This window comes from Centropristis striata, chromosome 3 (genome assembly GCF_030273125.1).
Source record: "Centropristis striata isolate RG_2023a ecotype Rhode Island chromosome 3, C.striata_1.0, whole genome shotgun sequence".
Classification (NCBI taxonomy): domain Eukaryota; kingdom Metazoa; phylum Chordata; class Actinopteri; order Perciformes; family Serranidae; genus Centropristis; species Centropristis striata.
Genome location: NC_081519.1, coordinates 10,326,345 through 10,340,450, shown reverse-complemented (window position 1 = coordinate 10,340,450; position 14,106 = coordinate 10,326,345). Strand labels below are relative to the sequence as shown.

The following is a 14,106-nucleotide window of genomic DNA, read 5'->3' as shown; positions in this document are numbered from 1 at the left end:
TCGTCCAAATCTTTGGAAATATAATATTTGGAAAAAATTGTACTTGCTTTGGCAATATTGTTTTTTTTAACTTCTGTGCCAATAATTGAGGGGGGTGGGAGACAGAGAGAGAGAGAGCGAGAGAGAGAGAGAGGGGAGAGAGAGAGTGAGAGAGAGAGAGAGAGAGAGAGGGAGAGAGAGAGAGAGAGAGAGAGAGAGAGAGAGGGAGAGAGAGAGAGGGAGAGAGAGAGGGAGAGGGAGAGGGCGAGAGAGAGAGGGGAGGGAGAGGGGGGAGTGAGTGTGAGAGAGAGAGAGAGAGAGAGAGGGGAGAGGGAGAGAGAGAGAGAGAGGGGGGGGGGGGGGGGGGGGGAGGGTGGGGGGGGGAGAGAGAGAGAGAGAGAGAGAGAGAGAGAGAGAGAGAGAGAGAGAGGAGGGCCAGCAGAGCTCCTGCTGCTGCGACGTCACTCAGACCGCTGACTGACTGAGCTCCAGGCTTCAGGCTCAATCTGCGGCCAGCAGCAGCAGAGGTGGTGGGGAGGAGAGGAACATTTGATCCACTACTTTATTTCCTCCTGTGGCTTCTTTCACTGGGGCAGGGAGAACAAAAGGCGGACAACTGCATGATTAGAGGCGCCAGCTCTCCTTCATCTCGACTGCAAGCCAGGGCTAGCTTGATGCTCACTTCAGCCTGCTGCTAGCCTTTGTGGCAGGGCTGTCCATGCATCCGAGGAGCCCCTAAGCAACCCCGGGCTGGGAGAAGCCTCGGCTCTTTTTTTTCTTCTCAGCCTTGACAGTGTGCAAAAAAAATCTTCTCCGAGTGGGCAGACAGCAGCATCCCTGTCAGCTTCATTGCGCACCCACAAAGCGGATTTCCAGTGAGGAGCATCATCGCCTGGGCACGGTTTACACGTCGTCGCCTGTCTGCAACCTCCAGCTTGACAGGACCAAGAGGCGATTGATGACTAATATTCTTTCAAGATAGGCTACAATGTTGCGCACCGTGGCCAACATGTTGGCAACAGGATTGCTTTTCTTGGGATTGTTGCACAGTTTGGAAGTATTCGCTCCGACAAGGGCTATTGATGGTAAGCAGAGCTGATCTAAAGGATAGTATGAAATGCTTACAAAAACACTATACAAGTGTGTGCATGCTGATTTATTGTGTCGAGGAGAGTAGTCTGTACCCTGAAGGGAATGACTGCTCCGTTGAGTGAAGCAACGTGGAGGGGATGAAACCGAGGCGAGACAATTAAAGCGGTCTTTTGTTTCTGTCTCCCGGTGCCACATGTGAATATTGCAATGTCACAGCAGCAGCAGCGATCGCACATTTCCTCCTGCCCCTCCGCTGTATACATTCACACTGACATTCAGTGATGGAAATTGGAGCATATAGGCCCCAGTACCTGCTTAAAGCGCTTGATAATAAAAGGGAAGCAGCAATCAGATGCATTACTTTTTATTGCCTCAGTGACAGAGAGGCAATTACATGATCGGGCTTTAAAAATGTCATCTTTTGGAGCCTTCTGCAGAGCTGTAGTGTGGAAATGTGTCTGGGCTTCAGTCAGTTCACGTTTAACAGATCTTACACAGTGGTGTGCTGATGGGATGACAGCAGACTTGCTATTCCTCAATTGTAACGTTTCTAATACTCTGATGTGTGTCTGTGCTTTTGCTCTCTTGTTGGATGAGATTAATGTGTTATTAGAACAATATTCTCATCTTTGTAGTTCATATGTAACAACCCCAGTTAGTTTTCCTGCCATCAACAGGCACTGCGTCACTGTTGTGTATCAGTGTGATTGTTCAGTTTATCACCTGGCCAGGTCAGGACCCCCCTGTCTGAATGCCAACAGTCATATTGTGATCTGCAGGCAGATAATGAGCAGTTCAAACCCTCTCACCCCCCTTATGACCCTGCGAACACGCACCTTCACAATCTGGAACAACTTCTGGAAACTATTAAGCCTCACAGTCCCACTCATGCGCTCCTCTGTTCGGTTAGAAAGGAAAGGGCGTTATCAAAGGGGACTGAGTGCAGACAGATTTGTTAAATTCTTTGCAGGTGAAAAGGGAATGTGACTGTTTGTTTTTCAGATATATAATGCATCTCATTCATCTGAGGAATGTCTGCCCCGTGAATGAATATTTTCACTTTTATTGCAAGAAAATGTCTCCAGTAAAGAGTTGCTGTAAAGATACACAGGCTTCTAAATTTGACATTTCATTAAATCCGGTAGGACTTTAACATGCATGACTGACTTAAACCACTAGCTGCATGTTGTGAGATTCATCATCGAGCCATAAAGGCTTCTCTCTGCCTTTGAAGTCATCTCATTGCACTTGGCAATCCAGTGCTGTGAGGTTCTTAGGGAGCAAAATCCACATAAATTACCACCTTGAAGTAGACATGGATAGCCTGCAATCACCTGCAGTTTCTCCCTCCTCCTCCTCTTCCTCCTCGTCCTCCTCCTCGGTCTGCAGCAACAGCTGAGAAACGTTGCCTTAAAACAAACAGTTTCTGCCTTGACGCACTGTTATTGTTTTAGTGAAATTTTCCTCCTTCACAGTCTTAATGCCTTGATTTGATGAGTCAGCCTTGTGCAGTCTACCAGAGGAGATCGCCAAACCTTAGCTTTACTTGAAAACCCAGTGGGATGCAGAGGCTGCTGTGCTTGACAGAGCCTCTCAAGGAAACATATTGAAATTTGGATTAATCACTTAGACTGAAAGTGAGATGTTTTTTTCACGATGTGCCTGTAAGTGAAACACCCACATTTTGAAGCCAACCTCACCAGGCCTTAGTCACTTGTTGTATGGGAAGCTCGATTGCACGTTACTCCCTTTCAAGCAAAGCTAAATTGCTTTTTTAACCTCTTTGATTGCCTCTTTAATTTTTAAGGCCCTTTGAACCACATATGTTACTAGTCAAGTTTTTTTTTCCAGACTTGCCTGGAACTCGTCTTTTTCCATTTTCTAGACCTCTAAAAGATTTTCTCTCAGTGTCTCTGTACTGTAGCCAGAGCAAAGACCCTGAGCCACTAACAAACCCAGCGTTTAATTGGGTCTAAACTGCTCTTTGTTTCCCCAGAGGAGACCTCCACGAACAGTCTCAAATTGTTCAGAAGGCTCTGCTAATTGGGGGCCCAGTGGTAAAGGCCTTAATGAAAGAATTCACATGATTTCACTTCATGAAAGTACTGTAAGGTCACTGCAGGAAGAGATCACTGGTGCTCAGAAATGGACAGCTTTCTCTGCTGTCCCCCCTCAGGCTTTAAGTGGCACTTTTACAGAAAAATAAAAATGGAGAAATGTGTCTGACATCTTGTCACTGCAGCAATTCTTTCATTCAGACATCCATTCAAATGATTTTAGTGAGCCTTCTCTGTCCAAAATGCCTGGTTCCTCATTTCATGTTTCCTTATTTTTTCCTCCCCAGACTCCTTAGTTTAGTAGCACAGGCTTTCTTCTTAATTAACTCACCAGCCAGTGCTTCTCCTGGCACTTTCCCCCTGTGGCCTGCTCTAACATTTGGTAGAGTTTATACTGCCACCACTATGGCCAAAAGGCTACCTCTCCATCTGTTTACAATGGTTAGATCATTGTCTCTGTTGACCTTATATCATACAGGCACTTTTAGGACTGCATGTGGAAATTCAGCACATGCAACACCTCTATAAATAGGCTTCATGATTATAATCGTGTTCCTGGAATACCTTATATGACACACTGAAACCAGCCACGACTGCATAACTGAACAGAACAGAAAATCCAGTACTTTGGTCAGCAGCTTTTCCTGTGGAAAAACAACCCAGAGGCTAAGTAGAGTTCAGTCACATTATTACACAGATAGTTTATGTGGGTGAACACTAATAATTAAATTATGTATAGCTGTAACTAGCACACAATTGACATTGCAGCTACCTCACACCTGATGTGAAATCTTAGTGCCCTGAAATTATTGATCTGTAAAGGTCTGAGTAAGTTGCTCCATTAATGAAAATATTTACAGCACTATTAACTGTGCCCCATATGACTTCTTTCTCTGTTTCATTAAAGAAAATAGTGTAGTTTGCACCTCAAAGCAACAGTTCAACATTTGGGAAAGAGTGTTTATTCACTGTTGCTGACACATAGATGAGAGAATCGATAGCACTCTCAAAGTCTGCCAGCAGCAGCACTTAGCTTATTTTAGCATAAACACAGGAAACCGTAACCCTGAAGGTGTCAAAATCAACCAGCAACAATTGAACCCAGAAAGTCAACGCTCACAGCAAAAAATAATCCCACCCATAACCCCTTGATAAAGGCATTTTTTTGCTACAGTATGTCAGAAAATCCTTGTTACTAATGACACTGGAGGCCATTAAGTGAACTGCAGCCAACCTCCTATTCTACCAACATATCCACTCAGATAGTATTTTGCTTGCAATAACGTTAGCGAGCAAGCGTTAAGCTAAAGTTAGCGAGCAAGCGTTAAGCTAACGCTAGCGGTTTCCCCCTGTTTCTAGTCTTTATGCTAAGCTAACTGTTACCTGACTCCAGTTTCACACTAAACGTACAAATATGTGAGTGGTATCAATCATCTCTTCTAAGTTTAAGCAAGAAACTAAACTAGCATATCTTGAAAAGGCTATTTTTTTAACTGGCAGTTATAAGATGTTCACAGCTCATTCTGTTTAGCTCATATTAGAAAGTAAAAAGGTTCATGCAAATGACATTTCTTTACATTTGCCTGAACACTGCTGAAGTCTATTAGCTGACATTTATTAGCTGACATCTATTAGCGCTAAGGTGCTCTGGGTACATGTGGTCAGGCTTGTCAGAACAGTCCTATGACCCACTTTAGAGTTGTGGCCCACTGATTGAGATACACTATCTTCTAGATGGAGCTATTTAAGGATCAGAGATAGGACACGGTCTCAGGAGAATATGAGCTGAAACGTGCAAGGGCATATCATGAACACACATGTAAATTCACAATACGTTAGCCAGCAACTTTTGACACCAAAGCTATCCATACATGAAGGTGAAGAGTGTAAAGAACTCAATGGGGAAGGCAGGCTCAGAGAAATGCTAAGCCGTACCTGGCAGAAGTCTTTGATTTGAGGCTAAAAACGAACTGAACCGGAGGCTGTGTTTGCTGGAAATTCTGTCTTACTCACAGGTTATTATCTCTGTTGGGATAAAATGACAGAAATCCCTCTTGGATGATGACCAAAGGTTTAACATTACTCATTTAACACCAAGGAAGCGATGCCATTTCGCTTTTGCATTGTGGAGACTGGAAAATGGAGTTATGCAAAATACTTGTAATGAGAGTGAGAATAGTGAAGGAGAGATTGACAATTATCTGCAGTGTTTGCATCTTCCCACCTGCAAACTCTTATAATTCATCACTGTAACATGGCCAAAGCTGGGATTGAACAAAATCCTTCTGGTGGTTTGTAATTTAGTGGCTCATGTCTGTTTGGTTGACAGTGTATATGCTGTCTATCTTTGTTAATAAGTAAATGAATAAATGTACCTTATTCAGGTTTATGGTATCTGGTCATGACAGGGTTAAAAGTTATTGTTTTTTTTTCACTTGCTGGTCAGGCAAAAGTGCCAGAAATCTACTTACCACTTTTTTTTCTCCTTTTTTTTTTTTTTACCAGTAAGTACATTAGTTCATAAGTTAGTTGTCATGTTTAGTATTTATTTCAAGTAAATGAATCAGAACAGGGTCACAGATGTGAAGGGGCTCTGTTTTATCCACCTTACTCTTCAAGATGCATAAAACTGTGCAATACATAGTTGTAGTTTCGCCACCTAACTACACTAAACTCCTGTTTCCAGGATAATTTAAATGCTCGCTTGTGCCGCCGGTCAAAACCTTTTCATTGTCTCTCAACAAAGATGAGAGGAAGCGAGATGGCTCACTCTTTAGCTACTTCAGTCACCAAAAAAGCATGCGTTTAATTGTTGAATTGCTAGATTTTACTAGCCCAAGATGGCATTTTACTTGCCATGGACAATACATATTATTAAGCCCTGCATGTTGACACATGTGCACAAACGATGATAACATGCAGAAATGTGCCAATTTTAGCTTTAAATCTGCAGTAACTGTTTTTTCTTTTGGGCCACTTGGTGGCAGCAGAAACCAGCTGTGTATACAACACCGACATAATATCACATTTTAAGCTGAAATGGCAAACTTGTTAGCATACAGTTTTCTATTTACACATCAAGCAGATACAGAGTAACATTAGCATTGTTTTAGTGTCATGATAATGGCCGAGTAGTCATGTGATCCATTGTTAGTTAAAAAATATTGATTTTAGCAGCTTTAAATCTGAAGTCCAAAATAAGAGGGTTTTTTGGTATTTTGTCTTGTAGCGGCTTTGGTTAAACATACTATTATTCCAAGTATGTAAAAAAGAAATCACTTTGATTTTACAACCATAGCCCACTTTAGTTTTATGTGAAAAGCACTTCAATGTTAAATCCAAATTCTTGATGTATCACCCAACGATGAAGCAACAGACATTTATCTTTATGGTGTTCCAGCAGCAGCGGCAGCAGCAGCCACTATTATCAGTCTGGGAATGATCTATTTAAAAGAGACTACTCCCTTGATAATTCTGCAGAAACATTTGTATCTGCACTAGTAAGAGTGCATGTGTGTGAGAGAGAAAATTGTACGTGTCATGAGATACTTCATTAGTGATGAAGCTGTGATGTTTTTCAGGTGTGAATGTGCATGTCACTGCTAAAACTCTGACGTTGTGTTATTCTGCCAGACTTTATCACACATGCAGTGTCAGCAATCGTGCAACCTCATATTTGTTTTTCTTTCTGACTGTACATAATATACCTAAAACAACTCTATTCTGTGTTTAAGTAAGAGAACTCCATGTTCACTATTTAGCGCTGAGGCCAGGCAGTGTCAGGATCAGGTCGGATGACTTGTGTTGACCCATTCACACAAACAGCATAGCAGCATGGGCTTAACTCGCTCCACTGTGTCAGTCTGAAAGGACTGTTTGTGTTGTGCAATGCACAATGGAGGCTATATATCACTTATTGTTGCTGCGACCTATCTATCCCAATCATTTATGTACAAGATGAATCCCAGGCGTCATATTACTTTGCCTGTTGCAAACAGTGTCAAGCTCCAATCCCAACTCCAGATAGAAATTGTCTTTTTTCGGAAGGGGGGCATGAATTTTTCCAATCTTGGTTCCTCCGCCAGATAAAATGCAGTCTATTTTCAGCCCGCACAACAAATACATTCATTCACATCCATTTAAGATGCTACAGGGCTTTTTTCACTGACATCCATTTTTTTCTGGGACAAAAGTGTGACAGAGCAGACACGCACCTATTGTAGATTACTTGTGAATTCGTTGCCTGGAGGAAAAAAATGGAGCCAAACAAACCGACCTGCAGACTCTACAATGCTTCCTGATATAGTACAGTATGAATCTAACAGTACATCATCCCTGAAACTAACATTTTCATACTTTATACATGAAGGGTTCAGTTGCAAAAACAGATATCTCTGTTGAAACATCAGTCAAGCTGCTGCTGGGTTATTTCGATAAGACAGTCTATCTATTTTTTTTCTCCTAAATCATGTATTTATATTCTGAACTCTAGGTAAAACCAATCAAAATTGTGTTGGTTTATTAATTTTATGCATGGCTTTCAACTGTTCCTGCAAATGACCTTTCACATGAAAACAACACCCTTTATATGACACAATGCTCGGCACCAAGGTCACTTATTTGTGCAACCCTGATTTAGATTTATTCCCAACTTCTAATCCTAAACACAAAGTACCCAACCATAACCTTAACATAAGCCTAATTGTAACACTAATCCTTCAAGTAGGCATTCACCCTTCACTTAGAGGCAGAAATCTCCTCACATGGACCCGCAATCATTATTCCTGCCCTCAAACGCAGCATGTTTGTGATCAGTACCTGACAAACATTACAAGGCGATATTGCATCTGTATGAATGTAATTCTGCATATCGTTAGCCTCATAGCATATTTGCCTAAGTCATATTTGAGCGTTTCGGAAAACAAGAAAAAAACAATACATACATCACACTGGTCTTTTTTTGGAACGAACACAGAGTACTTCTGCTCACTGAATGCTATTCTGAAAATATGAACAGGTTCACTGCAAAAACTCAAAATCTAACCAAGAATACTTATCTTATATCTTGTCAAAATGTCTTATTTCTAGTCAAAACAAATCTCTTTACACTTGCAATAAAAAATGATTTGCTAGTGTTTACGCCACTTCATCATACCTTGTCGCAGAAATGTAATTAAAAGTAAAAACACACTTCTCCTAATCCCTTTGATTGACTGAAAGTACATTTATTGTCTAGAAAGTTGAAGAAACATGAACTAGCTCACCAGATGAATCAAAGAGAAGACTTATTACTTCATTTGTGGTCAGCAGAGCCCTCTTTGTCACGCGGTTGGCCATGTTTGTATGTAGTGGCAAAAATGCCACACAATGTCAAAGAGATGACTAAGGCAGAAAGTGATTTTGGACTCTAACATGTGTTCTGATAGGTTGAGAACATAGGCAATAAGACAGAAAGATGCAGCAGTGGTAGGAGAGTAAAGTTAGGCAGATATCACAATTTGGCCCAAAAATGACTTAAGCAATTATGCTATGAGGCTAACGATATTGTACAACAAGTGATATTCACGTTTATTGTGGAGGATTTCCCACACTCTACTGCATGTGTGTAGGCAGTGTGACCTCTTCGATTGTGCGTGCTTCTGTGAAGAGAATGGGCAACTCTTTGCTTACTGTTGTTTGCCTACACGCACCGTTACTAAAGTGAATATATTTTTGGAAACTTTAAACATCTTTCATCACTGTTTGGAGATGATGGGGTACTTTGAATATTATTTGAAATGTGTAACATGTGACAGCAAACTTCAGGTTCAAATGTTAAAAAAAAAAAGATGGACCTTTTTTTGCTACTGATCAAACATCTTGTTCAAGATTTCATCATGACAGCCTCATGGTGATGTGAGCTGCAGGTATCACTGCTCAGGTTGCTTCAGCACACGGATAGTGAAACTGAGAGAACGTTCTAGAGAATCTCGCCTCGTTCCTTGGAGCTCATGCGCCACACTGAGACTCGTACCGGTCTTGTGAAAAGGCACACAAGAATTTCATATAATCTTCTTTAATATGTTTCCCTCTGCAGCATGCTAAGTAGGCTTAATTGTCATTTCTCTCCCCGTGCAGCTACGTACAGCGTGTGCTCTGGCGGCAGCGTTGGTGGTGTGGCTAAGGGATTTGTCTAAACTGACTAACTTGATAATGGCGGCTCACACCTTGTGGTTTTTCTGCTTTGTCCCCCAACTCTGCTGCTGAATTCGATTTAATCCTTATGTGGAAGTGAAGGAGGTGGTAGCCTCTCTCTCTCTCTCTCTCTCTCTCTCTCTCTCTCTCTCTCTCTCTCTCTCTCTCTCTCGCTGAGCTCCAAAACTGACTCCAGTACAAATAACAGTCGTGGTTGATTACCACTCTGGGGTTGAGACATGGTGAAATCTCAGCCAGACATCCAAGTAGCTCTTAATTAAGTTCACATTTCATTACTCTGCTTGGCTTAATAGATCCTGCCTCTCAGTACCACAAAGGCTTGTGCAGATAGACTTTGTTAAAAAAAACAACTAAAAAAAACAACAGTTGTAGGCAGGACTGTTGTTGCCCTACATGACGGAGCCCCAGTTTACTTGGCAACTATCACCAGACATGAGCACATTCCTGATGTTAATTCTCCTCAGCTCTAAGTGCATGCATAATACACACTTATGTAGACGTGCAAACACACAGAAACACACCAGACATCTCTAAAAACATGATGAAGCATGGTGCGGCTATATACACACATAGAAACATCTAAAACTGGTTGCTATCTATCAAAATATTGATATTATAATAGTGACGGATATGTAAACATCAATTGGCATCCATTCTCTGGAATTGTGTCTAAATTCTGTCTGAACCTTTGTTTCATTTGTTCACACTGACTCAACTTCCACCACTCGCCCAAACTCTGCCGGAAAGGTTTATTTAAGAGGCGCAGCTGGGGCCTTTTTTTCTCTGTTTTGTAACATGACAAATTGGAAAACTCCCCCCCCTCCCTCTGCCTTCTTCTCACTCTCTTGCATTGCAAAATCCTGAAGCGTTCGTGACCGGGCTGTGGAGGAGGATGAGGAGGTGGCAGGCCGCAGCCGAACAGGCAACTATAGACTCATCCCTCGTTTGTCTGACCCCCTCAGGTCAGCCAGGAGGTCAGCAGAATAGACCCCTGCCCTGCTCTCTTTCTGCTCTACATCTGTATATGTCTTCTCTAATAAGAATATGAGCACAAACTCTCACAAGTGGCTTTGTTTGTGGTTGTTTTCTGTCTCATTACAAACTTGCACTTTGTGTCGTCTTCATCTAAAAAAGAAAGTTCATCAGGGCTGCGGCACCGCAACTGCTACACAAAATATTAACAACATTTTTCACTTCTTTCTTTATAGACTCGTCTGAGTAGTTTATTATTAATTACCTGCGCGATTTCAGATGTTTTATTCCGTCGCATTCTCAGAAGATATTTAGCTATAAGTCAATGTTAATGTAACCTGTGTTTCAGTCTTGTTCCAGTCTGAAAAGATAAAGTTCGACACAGTTCAGGCTGTTTCTTGCCCTCATATAAACCTTTCTATCCTAAATATTTGAAAAGATAACGGAGCTTTATCATGTGAAAGAGTGAAGAGTATTTGGGAGAGCAGGACTGTCCTCTCCCCTTGAGAAAAGTGTTTTATTAGTTTGAGTACACGCTATCTTCGCTAGACTAAACTACATGGCTTTCTTTTCCCAGCAGACATTGCAACAGTCTCTGTAAACTTTCTGAATTACTTCAGCTTAATCAGCCAACACAACCACCTGGGGACTTTGTGCGGCCTGCCAGCATTATTGTCCGTAACAGTTTTGGAGTGGCAGTTGAGAAGGATCACCTCCTCAGATGTGAGCAGATGTTTCCTGAGGAAGTTTATTCTGCATGTGTATTAAAAGAAACCAGTGGATGTCATACAACAGCACTAACTTCATTCATGGGCAAATAAATGTCTATACATGTGTTGTTTTTCTCCACCTCTGTCCTTCTCAGGGTCTTAACAGTCATACAGACATATGCAAGGTGTGCATGTGAGTAAATTGGGGGACTGTGTTATCTCACAGAGCTGGGTAGATTCCAGCGTTATGAAATGAGACTTGTATAACAGATAACTGAAGATAGTGCGAGCAGCTTGGCTCTATGAGTGACAAAGTTGGTCTGTACATCAATCCACCACTTTGATCCAGACTGAAATATCTTAACAACCACAGGATGGATCACCGTGATACTTTGTACTAGAGGTGGGGGGAAAAAAACGATACAGCACATTTTCACCGGGCTCACTTTTAGAATTATACTGGTGATACTGGTATCATATGAAACGAAGATCTAATGAATCTGTCTGTCGGGAAGTTGTCGAAATAATGCTGCAAAGTTAGGCTTTTTTTAAATGTTTCATTCAAAAAAAATTCAGAGCAGTGATGCATAAAGTTGAGGAATGTTTGAGAAAATGCTGCAATTGTTGTCGTCCATACATTGATATCAGTTCAGTTTAGTTTGACTGAATACTTTGTTGGTCAGTCTGTGGGTTTGACTGTCACTGTGGAGAAATAAAAAGACTGAGAACACACTGATTTTCTCTTATTTGACAAAACAGTTCTTGATTGACTTGAATTTTGTGGGCACAAAATGCAGTTAAACAGTTAAATCGCAATATATTGTATCGCAATACGCACCATATCGCAAAATTGTTAAAATCACAATAATATCGTATCGTGGGGCCTCTGCTGATTCACACCTCTACTTTTTACAGACTTAAATGTCCACAGAGGAACTTTCAGAGTTTGGATTTTAATAGAATTTGGCACAGATATCCATGGTGCCCACAGAATAATTCTAACGATTGATGATCTCCTGACTATTTCTCTACACTACAAAAAAGCCAACTTGTATTTTTTTGGCCTAAAACAGTGATTTAAGTTGGTAAAACTTGGAAATATAAATTATTGACATTTAGGGCAATAATGTAAGTTAGCACAACAAAGGAAGCCAGTTGTATGCTCAAAAACAAGTTGGTGAGTTGTTGTTACTTATATCTTTAAGTTGGGGTTCACAACAAAGGACAATAGTTCTGATAACTCTTATTTCTTTGTTGGGAAATTTGGTCATTAGCGAAAGCTAGCGGCTAACTGATGCTAGCGGCTAATTGATGCTAGCGGCTAACTGATGCTAGTGGCGCTGCTTGTTACAGCTACAAGAGTAGCCATTAGCGTATCAATGCTAACTCAAAATTGTGGTTACAACATTAGCTGACATTCATAGCGGCGTTACAATCATGCCAGAGAAATTCAGAGTTGAGCAAACTCAAAAACAAAACTTAAAATATTTAGTTTAATTGTCCAACTTAAAATTTTATCGAAGTTTGTTGCCTTGAAATTTTGAGTTCACCCAACTTTTCTTTTTTTGCAGTGTAGCGCCAATAGAAGTTTTCACTTCATCTGGTCCAGACATGGTTCCAGTGGATGGATTATAATAACTCTAATGATTCTCAGATATTTCCTCGGGCACTGCCATGAGGGTGACCTTTGTGGCTTTTAGTGAAATGTCTTGACAGTAGGGGTGTAAAAGATTGTCAAAATGCATGGTTCGTTCAGATCTTAATTTTTGGGGCACAGTTCTGTTCATAACTAGTTTTCTTTTATTCATTTTTTATGTGAGGATGAATACAAGGGTGGGGATAATGGTCTTTAATAAATCAACTTGGATGATTAACTTTAGAAATTAACTTCACACAAATTAACTAAAAAATTTGACTTTATCCGTTGGTAAATTTGAACACAAATGGTTCATAAAATAAAAGACAAAGTAAATCATAACGTGTCAAATTGTCCCTGACCAAGGCAAAACTTTTCTTACTGAATAGAGAAAGATGAATAGATGGACTGATGGTGGGATGTAAGCAATAACAAAGACAATGCATATGGACAGACTGACAACTAGCAGTTAGAAATCTGTGTTACAGATGCTTTCTTTAATGGTGACGTGCCCGGGGTCACACTGCCTGTTGTTAACAAGCAACACAAACCCCCTTTTTTCTTCTTACTGCTCCTCTTGATGTCTCTGTCAGACATCAGCCGCCTGAAAGCTGGCAATGGTAATGTTTTCGTACCAAATATGTCCATGCAGCCATGTCTCTGAAGCACAAAACGATACATTCACGAGAACAAGGATGCATGGCTGTAGATTCTTAGTGTCATTAGGAACATCGTTTGCAAGTCTGCAGATACTAAACTGGAGAGGATTTTATCCCGATACTTGAATCACGATACGATATTATTGTTGCGATTTCAAGCATTTTGTGATATGGTGAGTATTGTGATACAATTTATTGCGATTTAAATGTTTAACTGCATTTGGTGTACACAAAATTTAATTCAGTCAAGAATTGTTTTGTCAAATTAGAGAAAATTGTCATTCTGTTCATCTCACTTCAGTCTTTTTATTTCTCCACAATGAGAGTCAAACCCACACACTGACCAACAAAGTGTTCAGTCAAGCTGAACTTAACTGATATCAAACATTTATGGACAACAATTGCAGCATTTTCTCAAATTTACCTCAATTTTAAGCTTCACTGTGAACTCTGAATTTTTTTGAATGAAACATAAAAACAGCCTAACTTTGCAGTGTTATTTCAACAACTTCCCGATGATACCAGTAGCTCCAGTATATTCCTAAAACTGAGCCCGCTATGCCCTCCGGAAAAAAACAAAACGGTGAAAATAGTGTTGCTAAATGAACGCTAAATACTGACACTTGGCGGAATGAATATCGCGATACTATACTGTATCGTTTTTTTCCCCCACCTCTACTTAACTGATCCCTGGAATTCTGGGTTCTCCCTCTACTATGAGACAAGAACACTGGAAAAGTCCTGGAGATGGTACTTGTCTTGCTCAAGGGCACTTCATTTGTGGCCGTCCAGCTGAAGGTGCGATA

At 40.9% G+C, this 14,106-nt stretch overlaps 1 protein-coding gene across 2 annotated transcripts in view; it reads left to right on the top strand.

The window, feature by feature from the left end:
- Window positions 1–415: 415 nt before the first annotated feature.
- LOC131968741 (low-density lipoprotein receptor-related protein 1-like) overlaps window positions 416–14,106 on the top strand; it is a 122,872-nt gene continuing 109,181 nt past the window's right edge. For both annotated transcript variants that reach the window (XM_059329742.1, XM_059329741.1), the window contains exon 1: window positions 416–1,064. In XM_059329742.1, the coding sequence (XP_059185725.1) occupies window positions 968–1,064 (97 nt within the window). In that variant the 5' untranslated portion in view covers window positions 416–967. The remainder of the gene's footprint in view (window positions 1,065–14,106) is intronic.